General features: G+C 50.2%; 1 protein-coding gene across 2 annotated transcripts in view; it reads left to right on the top strand.

The window, feature by feature from the left end:
- lrrk1 (leucine-rich repeat kinase 1) overlaps positions 1 to 14,983 on the top strand; it is a 30,715-nt gene extending 15,732 nt beyond the window's left edge. For both annotated transcript variants that reach the window (XM_067249088.1, XM_067249087.1), the window contains exons 24-38: positions 643 to 782; positions 1,246 to 1,549; positions 3,405 to 3,574; positions 5,488 to 5,685; positions 5,786 to 5,925; positions 6,005 to 6,142; positions 7,771 to 7,965; positions 8,078 to 8,229; positions 9,198 to 9,315; positions 9,819 to 9,935; positions 10,833 to 11,030; positions 11,337 to 11,551; positions 11,777 to 12,286; positions 12,382 to 12,483; positions 14,270 to 14,983. In XM_067249088.1, the coding sequence (XP_067105189.1) occupies positions 643 to 782; positions 1,246 to 1,549; positions 3,405 to 3,574; positions 5,488 to 5,685; positions 5,786 to 5,925; positions 6,005 to 6,142; positions 7,771 to 7,965; positions 8,078 to 8,229; positions 9,198 to 9,315; positions 9,819 to 9,935; positions 10,833 to 11,030; positions 11,337 to 11,551; positions 11,777 to 12,286; positions 12,382 to 12,483; positions 14,270 to 14,447 (2,875 nt within the window). In that variant the 3' untranslated portion in view covers positions 14,448 to 14,983. The remainder of the gene's footprint in view (positions 1 to 642; positions 783 to 1,245; positions 1,550 to 3,404; positions 3,575 to 5,487; positions 5,686 to 5,785; positions 5,926 to 6,004; positions 6,143 to 7,770; positions 7,966 to 8,077; positions 8,230 to 9,197; positions 9,316 to 9,818; positions 9,936 to 10,832; positions 11,031 to 11,336; positions 11,552 to 11,776; positions 12,287 to 12,381; positions 12,484 to 14,269) is intronic.
- The last annotated feature ends 3,735 nt before the right edge of the window (positions 14,984 to 18,718 follow it).

Genomic DNA, 18,718 nt, shown 5'->3' with positions numbered 1-18,718 from the left:
GAGTTTTGCTACACATGATCAATCCAGTCGTCAGAATAGGATTCATTTGTTAGGAGATAATCCCTAGATGGGATGTGTTGTTGCACCTCTTTAAATATCAGAGAACAAGCATGTTCATGCATGTTCAAGTAGTTCATGCAATGTACCACCGCATCAACATCATGACAAGCTCTGTGGCATTGCCATTCAGTCAAGGTCCACCACAGGCCATTGCATCTCCCCCAGTCCCAGCTAAATGCTAGCTGAGCAGGCCTAATTAATCACTCTCAGAGCTGTCTCAGCACCGTCCAGAAATAGTTAGACAAACCAAGCACATAATGATATCTCCTAAAAACCAGACCGAATAATTCCTCGTAAAAAATAACTTTTGTGTATCTGAGTGTTCTCTGAGGGGAATTTGGAAACAGTCCCAGGCGCCTGCTTTCTCAGCAGCAGCTCTGTGGGACACTGCAGATACATCTGCAGGGAACTCATGATGGAAAATAAACAGACCCTCTTCTACACCATGCATACATCCGCTCTCCTCCACCCATCTCTCCTCCACCCATGGTTGTTGCTATGGACTAATGTGTCTGAGGCCTATGACATGCCTCAGTGTGGAGGTCGTGTGTGCACTAACCGTCCCCCTCCTCCCCTCCTCAGCGTGGAGTCTTCCGATGTGAACTGGAAGAGAAAAAAAAGTGGAGGCATTAAGATTATCTGCCAATCAGAAACCAGGGATTTCTCAGCCATGGCCTTCATCACGGATCACGTCAACTCCCTCATCGAGCAGTGGTTCCCTGGTCAGTCTCTCTCCATCCATCCATCCATCCATCCATCCATCCCTCTCTCTATCTCTCTCTTTCTCTCTCTCTCTCTCTCTCTCTCTCTCTCTCTCTCTCTCTCTCTCTCTCTCTCTCTCTCTCTCTATCTATCCCTCCCTCCCTCCCTCTCAATCCTCCCCTCTCTCCCTCTCAATCCTCCCCTCTCTCCCTCCCTCTCTCAGGCAGACACATCAGTCATGCAGGCACATCTTAGTAGTTGACTGTGACCTTGATGCAGCCTTTCCTGCAGTGTCAGTGTTGATGACTCATCCCCAGGTTCTGCTCCTGCTGAGGGGTGCTGCGAGGTGGTTCAGTCCCAACCTCCTAGGAGACGCCACGTGGGGATGTGTGATGGCGTGTGGATGTTTGATGAGTGGCTCTCTTCCACTATTTTCTTTCGACCTCATCCTGTCCCTCTTCCTGTCTGTGTCTCCTCCTGCAGCTCTGACTGCAAGCGAGAGTGACGGGAGCCCCCTGATCGAGCAGTATGCCCTTTGCCCCCTGTGTGTGTCCACGGCCCGCAAGGACCAGGGCCAGGACCAGGGCCAGCCCCCAGCCCTCAGCACCGGGGTGGGGGCGGGGGAAGCAGGAGGCGGGGAGGGAGATGGAGTACACTACTTTAACATGGAGAAGTGTGTGTTGGCGGCGGTGGAGACGGACCACATCAGCTGTCCCCAGCACCCCGAGACCCTTGTCCCCCTCCAGGAGCTGGTCCCTGAACTCTTCATGACAGACTTCCCATCACGGTACCCTTCCACCTGCCGCCCCCCCCCCCCCCCCCCCCCTCACACACACACACACACACATAGGGTAAAGTATTACTAACCTTTAACCCCTACCTCTGCCCTCTAACCCAATATCACGCACACCCACTCTGACCTTGCAGTGGGATTGCATCTAGTCTCATAAACGTGCAAGGTTCTCTATTTAATCAGACACTGTTGCCAGATTTATACACCATTACACCACCAAATAGGACATCATTAATTTAACGATCCCTGATATTGAATCCTGCGGATCTTGTCCCGGAGGCTTGGATGAAACCCTCTCCTCTGTGTCACAGGAGAGAGGGGGGGGGGGGGGTGACAGTCAGAGGGTGGTTGTTAATTTGACCTCTGTGTGTCCATCTCTCTGGTGTCGTATAGGGCAGGCCTCTCTGGTGCTCTCCAGGTCAGGGTGGAAGATTCCACTAGAAATACCTACCTACAGGAATACCTTTCACGCACACTAACACTCATAGATACACACACACTAGCACTCACATTCTGCACTCACACACACACACACACACACACTAAAGCACACACACACTTACACTCACATACACACCAACGCACACTAAAGCACACACATATACACATTCGTGTGTTCACCTTTTTATCTCAGAGGCTGGAGATGAGGACATTCACACACACACACACCCACACACACACTCACAGGTCCCTAGGGGTTCGACTGTGTAATGTTGTTGTTGATTTGTTGCCAGGAGAGCCCATGCTCATAATTCAAAGACATGCCACAAAGAGATGTTGTTCAGGGTTCAGCAAGAGGCCCGAATACTGCAATCTCTCACCTCATACAGAGGGCTGATTCTGACTTCTGTAAGTTAGGTTTAGAACATGATGTTATCTGTTCTGACCTACAGTGTGAAAGCATTGCTAAATTGGGCAGTAAAAATTGATTGTTTTGGTCTTGGTTGAGCTTGTGCGTAAAAGAAGTTCAAGCATTTTACATTTGTGTTTACTGTATGCATTTTTTCTCAACAAGAATGCATACAAGAACAAGAAATGTGTTACTGTAATTGTATAGCCTTCACAGACGGATGTTGTGCTAACTGTGTCAAGAGTTTAGGAAAATTGTTAAAAGTGGTCATAGCGATTGTAAAATACTGTAAATAATGACTTCCTGAAACAACCGCAGTCATGTCAGACACACACTGAAACACACACATGCACACACAAACACACCCTTATACAGTACACACACTCAAACACACACACAAACACGCTCAACTGCCACAGAATCCATTATCTGAACAAAGCTCTGGGTGGCTGCGATACCATTTCAAGCATGTGTGAGATGAAACGAGCCAGACGGATGTTCCCTCTGCTCCATGTCCACACGGGAGTCCTCAGCTCCATCATGGCTGGTGAACCCAGCGGTCAGGGCTGGTAGCAGAGCCACACTTTGTTCGGGGGCTAATTCATGTTCATATTCAATTCAGCACTTCAAGTTGATGGAGTTCACGTTCTTGAACGCCACATGAAAGGCCTGTGTGTCAGGAAGGAAGATCATGAGTAATGGTCGAAGCAGCCAATCACGGCGCAGGAATGCAGTTATAGCGGCTCGCTATAGGAGGACCCCGCATGCCGTGCCTCACACATGTGCTACATGTGCTGATGGACAGTGGGTGACGCCGGGGTTAGGATCAGAGACATTCAGGAGCTTTTGTGGTTGAGCTGCTGACGGATCGGCCTGACGTTGATGGATAGGTAAGCTGTGCACGTGTGGATGTAAAACTGACGTACTAACTACTGTTGTGTGTGTCTGTGTGTGTGCTGTGTGCTGTGTGTGTGCTGTGTGTGTGTGTGTGTGTGACAGCCTGTTCCTGGAGAAGGCCCATCTGGAGAGCACGGAGGAGGAGAAGGACATCATTGGTCAGGGAGGCAGTGGCACCATCATTTACAGGTCGCGTTACCGTGAGCAGCCAGTCGCCATCAAACGCTTCCACTTTAAGAAATGCAGACAGCAGAGCCTCAGCTGTGACACAGGTACAGAAGCATGGTCTGATCTGAAGCTTACAGCCCTATCTCCAACTGGCTCTAGTTTCTCCTGAATGGGATGTGTTTGATATGATCGCTCTGTCTGGTATCTCTCACTGCTCAGTCCCGGAAGCATTCAGCTGCCTCAGCAGGCGCTCTTCTCTTAAGGGCCTTATCTATTCATCTCTCCTCCCTGCCTCTCTCTCCTCCCTGCCGCTCCATCTCTCTCTCCTCCCTGCCTCTCTCTCCTCCCTGCCTCTCTTTCTCTACTCCCTGCTTCTCTCTCCTCCCTGCCTCTCTCTCCTCCCTGCCTCTCTCTCCTCCCTGCCGCTCCATCTAGCTCTCCTCCCTCCCTCTCTCTCCTCCCTGCCTCTCTTTCTCTACTCCCTGCTTCTCTCTCCTCCCTGCCTCTCTCTCCTCCCTGCCTCTCTCTCCTCCCTGCCGCTCCATCTAGCTCTCCTCCCTCCCTCTCTCTCCTCCCTGCCTCTCTTTCTCTACTACCTGCTTCTTTCTCCTTCCCGTCTCTCTCCCCCGTGTCTCTCTCTCTCTCCTCCCTGCATCTCTTTCTCTACTCCCTGCTTCTTTCTCCTTCCTGTCTTTCTCCCCCGTGTCTCTCTCTCTCCTCCCTGCATCTCTTTTTCATTCTCTCTCTCTCTTCCATTATTTCTCTGATAAGGACTGTCTCTTGCCAGGCTTTGAGAGCTTTATTTACACTCCGACCACCCTCTCTCTCTCTCTCCCTCTCTCTCTCTCTCTCTCTCTCTCTCCCTCTCTCTCTCTCTCTCTCTCTCTTCTCACCACTCTCTTCTCACCACGCTCTCTCTCTCACGCTGCAGTCATGTGCCCAGTACTCCATGTTCTCTGTGGGGTATTATTGTCCATTCAACAGCTGGTCACGTCTTCCCCAGCGTTAGTGTGGGGAAGAGCGCTTAAACTTGCTGTTGGCATCTGAATCGTGCTCCAGATAGCATCCATAACAGTGTTGTAGCTATCAGAACGACAAAGGGGAATAGGGAATCACGCAGTAACTGCGGTTTAGTGAAGGAGAGCTGATGGTTCCCCATAATGTTGTCGCCCGTCAGCAGATTTGTTTATGGAAGTTTGTTGTGTTTCAGAGTGTACTGTGTGGGATAGTCAGGTCCTCTTACACACAGGACCAGAGTGCAGAGCAGTGTCACTCGCCTTTGCAGCAAATGTGTTTGATTCTAAACAGCGCTAGCTAAAGCTGCTTTTGACCTTCCTCTGATTAAAACAACGTAAGAAGAACATTCATCTTCTTGTGATGTGACACCTCACTGATTCAGCTGAGAGCCCTGGCCTCTCCCTCGCCAGGCAGGGAAATAGACCATCCATCTTTATCCCTTCATCCCTCCAGAGGTCAAGTCTCAAGGTGATCTGAAATACACCTGGCTGGCTGCCTGGCTGGCTGCCTGGCTGACCGGCTGATTGGATGACTGTCTGGCTGACTGTCTGGCTGGCCAGAATGAAGGCCTCTGTGTTCCAGTCTAATAACTGTAATAGGTCTGGTTCCTGGCCCTACTGTATAACTGTATAGAGAGGCTGGAATCAGAAACCCAACACTGTCCATTAGGGTTAATAGTCACCCAGAGAAACCCCAGCCCAGCAGGAAGCCCCCTGTCTGGACCCTGCCCCCATTAACACACACACATACACACATATACACTTACCACATCAGTTCCCCCCATTAACAAGGTTGCGACTCTAAATGTGAATGGTGTAATGTACTGTGCATGTACGTCTCAGAATGAGTTAGGGTGTTTCCTCTGCTTAGGATCATTTGATTGGAATTCATCATTTCCCTCTCTTTTCCCTCTCTCTCCCATTACCCCTCCTGGGCCTCCTCTCTCCTCCCTCCTCCTCTCTCTCCCTCTCTGTCCCTCTGTCTCTCTCCCTCCCTGCAGACACCATGGTGAAGCACCTCCAGGCGGTGGACGCGTGTCGCAGCTTCTCAGAGTTCCGTCAGGAGGCCAGCATGCTCCACTCCCTGCAGCACCCGTGCATCGTGGCCCTGGTGGGCATCAGCATCCACCCGCTGTGCTTCGCCCTGCAGCTGGCCCCGCTGGGCAGCCTCAACACCGTCCTGGAGGAGAGGCACAGAGGTGGGCAGGGCCCCTGTCAGGCCCCTCGACCCTGTGTTGCTGCTCAGGGGCCGGGTCGTCATTCTAACCCCCCCTCTCTCTCTCCCTCCGTCCTCCATAGGCTCCAGGTACATGCCCCTGGGTCACATGCTCACCTTCAGTGTGGCCTATCAGATCGCAGCGGGGCTGGCCTACTTGCACAAGAAGAGCATCATCTTCTGTGACCTGAAGTCTGACAACATCCTAGTGTGGTCCCTCGAGGTGGGTGAGGCGACCAGCTGGAGATCCTGGAGGAGCTTGCTTGACGTGTGTCTAATCCTTGTCACATGACTCCTCCCAGGTGTGCGACCCCGTCAACATCAAACTGTCTGACTACGGCATCTCTCGCCAGTCCTTCCATGAGGGGGCGCTGGGGGTGGAGGGCACCCCCGGGTACCAGGCTCCGGAGATCCGACCAGGCATAGTCTACGATGAGAAGGTACCTCCTACAGCACTGCTGCACAGCTACTGACTGCGCCCTCGAGGGAAAACCAGATACGCAAAAGTGACGCTTTTCAGAAACCCATCTATCTGAATGTCATGAGCCTTTACATTCATTTTGTGTCGGTTTGCATGTGTTTGGGGACAGACCGCAAAAATGAAAAGGAATGTGTTGGAACCGTACTATAATATCAGCTCTACGTTTCCTCGTGAATACATCAGTGTGTGGGGGGGTTGTGAAAGCAAGACAGTTCTGACCACAGCGTTTAGTAAAACTTAGTTCCTCAGGAGTTATGGGAAGCAGTGTCAGGACTGGAGACTTCCTCTGTACAGCACCTTAGTCTGCTGTCTTATTAATGCCACATGTGTATGTGGAGAGAAAGGTGAAGAAAAGAGCAGTGTGAGAGAGAGAGAGTGTGTGTGTGTGTGTGTGTGTGTGTGTGTGTGTGCGTGTGTGTATGTGTGTGTGTCAGCGTACATGAACTAGCTTGATGTTATCTGTAACATTGCCAAACCACATTACATCTACCTAACATGGATGTGTGGACTGTTCCTGTAAATGGCACAGTCATAACATTCAGTCTACATATGTCATTTCCCATAGGTTAGGTTAGTCACCTCCTGAGTGGAGCAGTCAGACAGTGTGAGTGTGTGACGTGGCGGGGCCTCTCAGGCCCTGGCCCCCCAGGGAGGGCTGCTTTATTGAGGGTTCCTGCTTCACAGCTGGGGGGGCTTAACCCCCTCCAGCGGTCAGCCTCGGTTGGGGATCCTTTCAAAGGACCGGTAAAACCCTGCTGATGCCCCCTCCCCCACAGCCTGCTGGCCCCAGCCAATCAGCTCTTGGGCTCTCTGTTTGGCTTTCATTAGCAGTTTTGATGAGCTTTAGTTTATTGTAATGAGATGCAGGCAGAGGCAGAAGGGGATGTGGAAATAACAGGGGGAGACGGAGAGAGAGAGACATCGATGAGGATGAAGGGAGAGAGATGGAAATGAGGATGGAGCAAAAAAGGGACAGAATAATAAACGTAAGCAACGAAGTGAGAGAAGTGTGTGTGTGTGTGTGTGTGTGGGGGGGGGGGGGTTGAAAGACAGATAGGAGAGAGAGTGAGACTGCCTTATATGAATGCAACAGGGCATTTCTCCAGCCTGACTTACTCCCCAGACGGCCATATTTGGAATAGTTGCCAAGTGATGTCATCACGGGTGGCTACCGTGAAATGTAACTAGCAGTGGAAGTCCCCAGTCCCGTGTGTTTTGGCTATGGTGTTGATCCACCCCGGAGCTCTCAGGCCCCCTCCTCACCCAGCTGCATGGCAGGCAAAGGAAGGAATTCTCTTGAGAAATCTTGACCACAGATATGCAATGTTCCACAGACAAGATGCGTGACCTTCCGAGATAAGAGAGGAGGCTGAAATAACCCAGATATGAGCATGAATGTGTTTGTTGTAAAGGGCCCTGGCCTCCCCCTCTCTTTTTCTCTTTCTCCGTTTTACTCTCTCGCTCAGCCTCTCTCTTTCTTTCGCTCGGACCTGCCCCACCTCTCTCCCAGTACATGATTGAGCATGGCATGATCCCAGGTCCTCCCAGCAGTAACCTTTGACCCTCCCCCCACCTCCCTGCTCCCAGGTGGACATGTTCTCTTATGGCATGGTTCTGTATGAGCTCCTGTCTGGGTGCAGGCCAGCTCTGGGTCACCATCAGCTCCAGATAGCTAAGAAGCTGTCCAAGGGCATCAGGCCGGCTCTGGGCAGCCCTCAAGAGGTCCAGTTCCACTGTCTCCACAACCTGATGATGGAGTGCTGGGACACCAAGCCTGAGAAGGTCGGCACTCTCCTCCTCACTCCAGTCTCACCTGTACAGACTATGCATGCAATGTGTGGATAGAACAAAGCTAACGTGTCCTGTGTGTGTGTGTGTGTGTGTGTGTGTCCAGAGGCCCCTGGCTGTGCAGTGTGTGAGGCAGATGCAGCAGCCTAGTTTCCCGTGTTTGAGGTACCTGCTCTCCTGTGACACCCACTCGCAGCTCTTCCTGTCGCACCTGCAAGGACACAGCGCTGTCTTCTGGGACGGCGACAAGGACAACAGGTATGTGTGCGTTCGGCTATGTCTGCATGTGAATGCAGCAACGTGTGTTATCATGTATATTTAATGTGTGCAGTTGTGTAAGAACATAAATATTTCAGGAGTGTCTGTTTTAACGCTATTTCAGAGATGGCGTCAGCTGCAGTTCTTCTAACTACTGCTTAATGGGAAGAGATTAATGCAGCCTTCCCTGATAGTATTTAACCCAAGCTCTCTTTAACACTATCTCCTACTGATTTACTAAAGGGAAGAGGAGTTCGATATTTATACTGGCAGATATATACGTTTATTTCCTTTGGGGATCTTCAGACGTGTATGAGTGTGCGTGTGTGTGGGTGTGTCAGTTCAGGAAGATCGAGAGGATGTATTCAAGGTTATTATGCGTGAACAGATTTCTAAAAGGAAGTGACACATCCACACACAAGCACACACGCAGACAGACAGACATAAACACACACACACACACACACACCAGTCTACAAAGGTTCCCAGGTGGCTGGTGTAATTGCTGAAGTGTTGACTCTCCTTGTGTGCTCCCAGTCTCAGAGTTAATCTCAGAACAATAGAAACAGCTTTCATCCTTCCATGCAGGTGGTGTCAATCACCACTATTGTCTTCCTGATGAAACACTATTAACCCCTAACACGCCCCTACACAGTGGGCTGACGATGGGAATGAGCGCTCAGTCAAAACTCTCCCAGACTGCCACTGATTATCTGCTGTAACTCTGGGTACTGTGTGTTTGATAGATGTGTAATAATCACAATAATAATACATAATGCTGGTGTTTATGAGTGTGTGTTAACAGTGTGGTGAGTGTGTTTATTAGTGTAGTATCTATTCATAAGTGTTTTTAAAGGGTGTTTTTTTACAGTGAGGTTTGCTTGAGTGTGTTATCCGTTGTACGATGTTTACGAGCGCATGATCTTTTCTGCAGTGTGTATAAGTGTGTGTTATCTGATCTCCTGAAGGAACTACAGTGTGGTGAACATGGAGAAGGGTCAGGTGGAGGTGAAGAGGATGGCGTGTCCAGGAAGTCAACTCAGCTGTCAGATGAAAATGAACAACACACTCTGGATCGCCACCGAGGTTTGTGAAAACACAAAACTGGGACCAATTACCTCACACCCTGCGGCCAGATTTACTTATAGGGGAGCAGAGGGGAGAGGAGAGTTTACAGTGACGTGTACCAAAAACTCTGTGTTTACCATGCTAGGTCTCAGTGACCTGTTCAAACCAAGTTCCCTCACAGTTTAGCTGTGAGGGAACATTGGACACCATACTTAAAGACTAAACCAAGGAGGCATATACACGTTATGTAACTCTTGGCTCCATGTTCACTCCATGAAATCCATTTAATCTTCTGTTCTATAGCTTACTACCATGGAGTTTTGTCTAGATTAGACCAAGTGGACCTGCTGTATTTGTTAGGCCGTCCGACCCAGAGAAATGTTCCTTGGAAGCAAATATTACATTATGCTCTGCACAACACAACATGGTATTGTACAACATGGCTGGCAGTATTCACACTCCACTGTTCCACTGCGAGTCATCTCCAGAGCTCTCATGAGTGCTGCTGGTTTGTGTTTCAGGAGCAGGAGGTGTTTATCTACAGCCTGAAGGAGATGTGTCCCCTGAGCCAGCCCCAGAAGCACCTGTGCTTCCCGGCAATCGTCACCTGCCTGTTTCCTGTGCCTGCCATTGCCCAGGTGGGTCTAGGGCCCTGCGCCATCTATGAGAGGTTTAGAGAGATAAAGAGATTCTATGGAGACCATAGAAACTTTATAACGGGATCATTCTCAGCTGTCTGTAAGGGCTTTGAGTTTCTACTGCAGCCGTACTGAAGGTGCCTAACAGCGGGGTGAATGGTGAATAGCTGCTGTAATTGCCCATAAATCAGCCGCTGGTCGTGTGCATTGTGGTGATTTACATGCAGCCTGGCCGTCATTAACCCAAAACAGCTACTGAGGCGAAGGCTGTTATATGCTGTCAGCTGCCTGCTACCCCCTGACCTCCCGCCACCCTCCCTCCTCACCTCTCCATCCCCCCACTCACTCCCCTCGCCCTCCCTCCTCACCTCTCCATCCCCCCACTCACTCCCCTCGCCCTCCTCCCTCCCCCCCCCCCTCCTCCCTCCACTCTGGGCCCTTTGAAGTGTCCTGGGCGGGGGAGGGTCCAGGTGTTGAGCCTGGCCCCGTAGAGACCCATCGCCGCCTTCTATCTGAGGCTGGAACTGGGACTTCACTGAGCGTTTGGATGTGTAGCTTATTAAAGGTGTGATCCTGCCATGTCTCTCTCCTGCTGGCTTGTGCTGGGTCAGGTTTACCCGTCTCTCTCAGCTGTACAACAACAATTCCACAACAGCTGGTTGTTGCTAGGGGAACAGGGAGGTCATGTCAGACCTGCTGCTCTGGGAAACCTACAGATGAATTACTCACACAATCAAAGACATGTCTCTGTTGTAATGAGTAGACTTGCTGTGCAAATGTACAAATAGATTTATTAGGCTTTTACTGTACTGTTCTGTGGGTTTTCCTGGGGCTAACCTACGAAGTGTTGAACCTAGCGGGTATTGCAGTTTGTGAGCCCTCTCTACCCTCCTCCAGAACCTGGCCCGGGTGTTTGCGGGCATGGCAGATGGGCTGGTGGCAGTGTATACCTTGGTGGAGGACATGCCCATAGAAGGGGACACCTACCTGTGCTCCCACACCATCAACAGGACAGTGTTTGGCCTGGAGGACTCGGACCCCAGACAGAGGCCCTACCCTGTCAGGACCATGGTTCTGGTCTGCAGCGGCTCCCAGGTGAGGGACACACACACTCCACTCTCACCTCCATATTGTTCTGTATGTGTGTGTAGTTTACTTCCCTCTTTATCTTTCTTATCTCGCCTTATCTCTTCTGTTCTCTCCTTATCTCTCCTTATCTCTTCTTATAACTTCTTCTCTCCCACCTGGGCTTCCCACCACTGCTCTGCCTTCACTCTGTTTCCACCGCATTGTTCTCGAGCACCTAAGAATGAGGATTGGAACCCTGTATTATAATGTCACACCACAACGTGTGGGTGCACAGCAGCCATCCTAACCTCCCTCCCTCCCTCGCTGGTCCAGCTATGGTACTCGAACGGGCCGGGGGTCCTGGTCCTGGACTGCCAGAGCCTGCAGCCTCTGCAGCGCCTGGAGCCCTACAGCCCGCCGTCCTGTGTGACAGCCCTGGCCTCCAGCCTGTGTGTGTGGGGGGAGGAGGCCGTGTGGGCCCTGGACGACCACACCAACACCCTGCTGCTCTACCACGCTGCCAGCTACCAGCTCTGTGCCACGTACAGGTGGGGGGCACGGCGTCACAAATAGCACGACATAGGACAGAGGATGGATGTGATGATACTGTGTTATCATGCTAACAGTATTTCTTGCCTAGAGGAGGAGGTTATTTTTCCTCAGCCCCTGTCACATCAGGTTCTCAAGGGTCCCAGTTTGAGTGGCAGCTCAGTGACAGGTGTCGAGACGGATGTTAACTGATGGATGTTGATTGTTCCTCCTTGTCATTTCAGCTGCAGCGACACCAACCCTCTACGCGACGTCTTTACTGTGCAGAGGCCTGGTGGGGCTACCGTGGCAACGACCCCTGGCGTTGAGTTAGAGTCGCCAGTTGCCGAGGAGACGGAGCCAGAATGGCTGACCGGGGAAGTGACCCTGATCTACAGCGAGGAGGCGGGGACCCAGATCATCCAGCACCAGGATTCGCTGACAGACTACTGCTCCATGACCTCTGACTCCGCCCTTTCATCTGAGCTGCAGGGATTGGACAGGTCCAGCTCCGGAGCCCTCAGCTCATTGGCCAGCTCCATCAGCATGCCTCTCTCTACAGACTACGAGGAGACAGACAGGACACCGGACCTCAAACCTGGCACCCTGACTGAGACCGACCACCCTGACACTGGTCACCAGCCCGACCACCCAGAGAAGGACACAGCTGAGACCGACCCCTGTGTTAAACCCACACCTCCTCCCCTGCAGGCCTTCAATGTGCTGACTGTGAATGGAACTGTGTGGATCCCCAGGTAGACTTAACACACTAGCAGTGGGTCTTTGTGATGTATGTTTTTATAGATGTAAGGTTTAAAAGATGTTGTGTGTGTGTGTGTGTGTCTTGCAGGCGTGGTGGGGACGTGATGGTGATCGAGGTGCAGCAGCAAGCAGACCAGCTTAGGGGGCGTGTCATCGCCGTGCTCCGCCCACCAGGAAACTCCTCCAACGGGTGAGGTCATATCCTGTTTAGAGAACCCTAGTCTCAAAGGATTTATTCTCCATACTAATATGAAATCACTGCTGCCATTTACTTACAATGCTCCCAGAAATGTACAAACTAAGCATATTATGGATCCGGTTAAGACATGGTCTACTACTCTCTCTGAAGGCTGCAGTGTCGGCAGGTTTTCAGCTGTGCCTGTTCATCAGGTACACCAGGTGTGTAGCTTCTCTGGATAATAAATGGACTCATTGTGACAGAAGAAGAAGAGGAAATAGCTTGCTGAGCAGCCCTTCAGGTCCTGTGCTGGGGGAGGGCACCTGCTGAGAACCACTCTGTTGCTGTCTTCAGATACACTGCAGCAGGAAAGAAATCCAAAAGCAATTATAGCGCCCAATAGAGTCGAGAAAGGTTCTATTGCTGAAGGGAGCCAAACGTCAGGGCAATCTGTTTCTGCCGTAACGCCAGCTCTGCGCCGGGCCCGTGACACAAGTAACTACAATGAAAAATGGCCCTCATCAGCTTGATACAGCAGATCTGTGGGATCTCTTTATATGCCGCTATGCCTGCAGAGCTGGCACTGAAGAAAAAAAGGAAAATAGGCTAGATATTAATTTGCTGATTCAGCTTCAGTAAAGCCTAGCGAGATCCTTCATCATGTGCTTACAGTGGTTAGCTGGGCTCTGTAATTATACCTATAAAAGAGCCAGCAGCTGGTCCTTGGCAGAAAGGCCCTCTGTCTGAGCTAGCACACACACAGGACCCAGGCCTTTTAGCAACAGGCAATAAAAAGGCCACCCAAAGCAGGGTCCTTAATGAGCAGTCTTGTCAGGGTGCACCTGTAACACAGGTGAGAGTTCAGTCAGGTCACACACTGTGACCTGACTGGAGAGGAGAGGCCCAGAGAATTTGCATGTTGTTGCTATAGTCAGCTTGCACTAAGATTCCTTCAGTATATCTCTCTTTTTTCCATTGTGGCAAGTTGGACGTGTAGTAACTTTGTCAGTTTTGTTTGAGATGAGGCTGGTCTAAAGTGTCTACATATCTCTTTCAGTTCTTAGACATCCAGTAGTGTAGTGGATGGTACAGCATTCAGAGTACAGTCACCTCTGTCTTCATCAATACACCTCCTATCCACTACGAATGTTTAAAAAGTCAAATATGAGCATAGCGGCTATTGAAGAATAAGCATGTTTCCTGTCAGCGCTAGTCGGCCTGGGGATAGCCTGTCAGTCACCTGTGCATGTGGCCATTAGGGTAGTACACAGTATGGAGGACAGCAGGTGAGCCTAATGATACACCGCAGAACTTCAGCCAACAGCAGAGAGATAATACAGGGTTGTACTGGGTGATGCATGGTTGGCCGTGCTGCGAGTAAAAAGTGTGAGGAGTCCAGTCTCATTCTGGAGAGTACCCTCTGGCATTGTAAATCACCAATGAGAGATGATTTCTCCACATGAACTCTGACTGGTGGTCAGTTCTGACTTCATTCCTTTTAAGTTGAGTTTAGGATACGCAGAGGTCGTGCTGGTCCTGGATCTGCCCTGAGGAGAACTTGCAGCCCCAGCTGAAAATGTCATATAAACAAGAGTGTTTAGCCTGTTAGAGAACTGCTTCCCAGTAAGCCCCTCAGACTTCTAGGAAGAGTCCACATGTTAATTTTTGTAAATAAAGAAGTGCCTCAAGTGTAACTCTCTCTCTCTCTCTCTCTCTCTCTCTTGCTCTCTCTCTTGCTATCGCTCTCTCTCTCCCTCTCATCTCTCTCGGTACACTTCATCTCACTCTCACCCTCTAGAGTCCTAGAGGAGGCAGCACTGGTAGCAAAGGACACTGTTGTGTGTGGCTTTCGCAAGGAAAACAGCGAGTGGTGCCTGTGTGTCTGGAGGGGCTGGGGCTCGCGCGAGCTGGAAGTCTTCTACCAGTCCTACGAAGAGCTGGGCCGCTTGGAGATCGGCTTGAGAAAAAGAAGGTAGCCGTTGTGCTGCGGAGGGGCGCAGAATCGCAGCTCTGTGCCGAGGCCGAGGGGGAATAAGCTCTGACTGGCCCCCAGTGTTCAGGGCAAGGGAGGGCTGCAGAGCTCTGACATCAGAGCAACGTGCGAGATGCGAAGGGAGGCTAGCTCCTATTGGCCGTCACAGACCCTCATTGGAACTTTTGGCCCCGGAGGGTTGGCCTCGTCAGAAGCACCTGAGGGACACCCAAACACTAGTCTGAGGACGCTGACTGATCAACACACATGTTGTAACTTTGCAAAACAGGTCTGTCCCACTAAGACGCGTTTATATGAGAACATGATTCACATCCCATAATGCTTTTTTTTTAAATGGATTTTATTGTTTTTGTTATACTCTTGAATGTACTGTATACTTATCAAACCAGCTTAAAAAGCTTTTCCTGTATATATTATTAAAGTTTCAAGGATTTTAAATTATTGTTTTCAGAAATTCTTGCTGCATGTGTAAATAGAATTTGTAAAGTATTATGACAATAAATATAGTTCTCAAAATCACTGAAACAAACTGTGGTTATTGCCCAAAGCTTCATTTACTTCCCTAGTGTCCCTTTCTGCGTTGGGGGGCAGAGGAGGAGGTGGGTAGTAGAGTGTGGGCAGTGATCAGGCTGAGACCACCTGGGCCAAAGTCTTCTCCCGACAGACCCCTGCTGTAACCTGACCCTGATGGAGTGGCAACGCTCTGATGGATGGATGGAGAGAAGGATGATGGATGAGTGAAACCCAAATGATGACAGGACTCCCACTCTGAATGAGCGATACAGGGACTGCCAGCACAGACACAGCATTGAATGAGTGAGGAGGAGCATAAAGATGGATGATTGGCACTGTACTTCCATTGAAAACCAATGATCTCGCAGCCAGTCAGGCTGAGCACATTCATGAACTGGAAGGCGTCGCGGAGATCAGAGAGAGACTGTTTCTACCGTGTGTTTCACAGCCAAACTCGTTTGGAGCTCCTGAAAAGAAGCTACTGACGGAGGCTAGCAATGACTAACCGGCTGGATCCCAAACAAGATGAGAGGGTGAATGCCAGCAGTTTACTCAGCAGCAAACATGGTGGCACAGAAAATAGCATGAATGTTACTCTGTGTGATCCAGCAAGACTTGGCTCTCTGCAGCTCTTATATGAATTAGTCATACTCAAATCTGTGCTGACCTAATGTCACCCGTGAGCGAAGCCATTGCTGCGTAAACTGAGCCCTAGGTTACAGCCTGCCTGTCCTGTCCCCCTGCCCGCTTCTCCACGGCTCGCTACGAGATGCCTCTTAAACTGCAACGACTCCACCTTCTCAACAAGGAGTCATGAAGACACTTTGCATGTGCCGTCCAAGATGAATCACTGTCAGATGAGTTCCTACACGCAAGGCTGTCAGGCTGTGATGTGTTCAGACTCCTTCCCTAACCAGCTGGGCTGACTGAAGAGGGCAGTGTGGAATCTCCAGAAGAGAGTCTCTGCTCCATCTCTCACAGTCGTAGACTGAGCCATGTCTTAGAGGAGGTCACGATCTGATCCAGGACCAGCCTTCCCTCTTCCCCCTCCAAATCCTGGTGGTGAACTCATGGAGCCATGATCGATGTCATGGAAACGGGATCTGACAGAGAGGGACATGTCATGTTGATAACAGGAGTTATTTCACCCTTTGCTAATCCCCTCCGGAACATTCCTGGCATCCCACTCCCCCTCCTATCTCCGCCAGACTGATAGATGTCCATCCCTTGACCGGGCAGCAGCAAACCGATATGACTGTGATGTTGCTGCCATTTCCTTGAGGGCACCTTGCACCCTGACAACACATGTATAGGGCAGCTGACAGTTTGATGAAAATACTTTCCAACTCTACATTGCTACTGACCTTCAGGGTGTGTGGGGGCAACATGGGCGGGGGGGGGGGGGAGAAGGGAGAGTTATATAAGAGGGAGGGGGGCAGGGGCGGAAGGAGTGCAGCAGCGTCCTGCCACATGGTACAAGAGGCTCAGTATGATGAGCCAGCAGAACCTGAGCCAAGATTAGAGAGGACCGAATACACTGAGAGAGAGAGGGAGAGAGAGAGTAAGGCCGAGGAAGAGTGGCATACTCCCCATATACACACACACCGTACCACCCACAGAGTACCCTGAACCAGCATGCCCTGAGCTGAACCCACACTCCACTTTCCATAGAACCCAACAGCTGGCAATTAAACACTCTCTAATCCACCAGTCCGAGTCTCTCATCACCCCATTCCTCCTGTCCTCCACTCATCCCCCTCTCTATCCCTCTCCTTCTATATCCAACCTGCTGACTCCACCATGGGTAATGCTGTAACGCTGCATAGCAGAGGCTGGCTGATACCTTACAGAGAACATTGGTACAAAACCCACAAATAAGGTTGAACAAACTGGGAATCTATACTCTAATAAAATCCACATGATCTCTTTTGGGGAACGGGAGCTCAGTTCAAGTTTGCTATGATTCCATGCTTACATCACAGTAACACGCAATAACGCAGCACATAAGCCTCAGCTTTACAGGGCTTGGCATGTCATCTCTGCTCTCTTCAAATTGTCATTCCTTCTCTCCCTCTCTTTCTGTCAACATCTGGATCGGGAGAAAGGGGCTGTTCCAGCTCCTTTGTTGACGGCAGTGATCCCAGCACAGAGCAGGTGATGCCGACAGCCAACCAGCTAAAGACACAGTGTTGAAGAGGCAGGAGAATGAGCCCGCACTGCTGTCAGAACACACCACCTCTCCCTGGGCCGAGGCTGCAGCAGCCCTGCTACCCAACCCATGGCACTCATGTAGGTCGAAATAGGGAGATCTTGAGAATGAGACGTGTCTCCATTTATTTATTTTTTACCTTTATTGAACCAGGCAGAATCATTAAGAACATCATTCTTATTTTCCGATTTTAATGATCGCACATTTGACTCTCAAATGTCAAATGACTCTCATTTGACATTTGACGTGGTGGATTAAAATGTATAATTTGTCTCCAATATCAGATACTGTTGGCCTGATTAAGATAAAGCAGTTTGGTTTAAACTGTGTGTGTGTGTGTTGGGGGGGGGGGGGGGGGGGGGGGGGGGGGGGCATTGCTGAACACACATCCCCCTCTCTCTGTTAGAAGCCTGGCAGAGTAGTGTGAAAGTGGGGGATCAGAGAAGGAGAATTGTGGGGGTTTATAAAATAAACAACACCTTAGCATTCCCCTCCAGGCTGGGACAATGCCTGTGTTGTTCACCACGGCTGCATGCTGTTTAATGTCTCAGGCAGATTTGGCTTACTCAGGAGCAAAGCCTCCTCACAATGTTGATCTGCCTGCATGCCCACATGCTAACAATGTGTGTTGTTACTTTGTGTGTACTGTATGGGGTAGAAGGTGCTTGTTTGTGTGCAAGAGTGAAACAGAGAGAGCGAGAGAGAGCGAGAGAGAGAGAGATGGGGGACATAGAGGAAGAGTCAGGAACAATTATGTAAGTTGTGTGTATAGAGAAAGTGAAAAAGGCTGATGTCATCAGTGATGTGTTCCTGGGTTAATAAAGGTGACTTGAAGAGAAGAGAACCTTCTGGTTGTCAGTTTCCAACACATAGGTTTATTTAGTTTGTTTCCCAGAGTGGTTTGTTCAAAGCAAGAGTGCAACATCAACGTTATGAAATATTTGACCAAGCTCCAAACACCATTGTTTCCAGTCAAATCTGAATAAAACACCAAACAGATCCAATTTCCCTTCAAGGCACTCTTTGTTACCGTTTCTTTTTTTCTTTATTTTTTTTAGGCCTGGAATAATCAAATTCATAACAATTAGATTATTCTGTTGGCTGTTGTTATTTTCCAGTTAGTGAGGAGGAAAGAGGAAAATACTTTATTTGTTTTTTTACATCAATGAAAATGTATGTACAGCTCTGGCAACAGGCCTGTCCCTCTGATACTCCGAGGGCCTGCTCGACCCTCTCCAAGTGTCAGCCACAGATGCTGTCATGTCATCTGTCATGACGTCCCTGCTCCTCTCCTCACTCCCATAAATCTCAGCTCTGGAGGACTGTCCTTCCCATGTGGCCTGCAGATGTTGGGAAGGGACAGGGCAGTGCAATCCATGAGGGAGCGCGGTCAGGACTGAGAAAGTTGGATAGCAACACAGACCATCAGCTTCATCTTGTTGATGGTGGATGATGAGGAGGGCATGTTCCAACAGATTTGTCCAAGATTAAGGCACCTTTGCTGCCCAAAAGCGCCCCCTTCACCCACAGGC

This window comes from Osmerus mordax, chromosome 13 (genome assembly GCF_038355195.1).
Source record: "Osmerus mordax isolate fOsmMor3 chromosome 13, fOsmMor3.pri, whole genome shotgun sequence".
In the NCBI taxonomy this organism is placed as follows: Eukaryota; Metazoa; Chordata; class Actinopteri; order Osmeriformes; family Osmeridae; genus Osmerus; species Osmerus mordax.
This window is presented reverse-complemented; position numbering and strand designations above follow the sequence as displayed.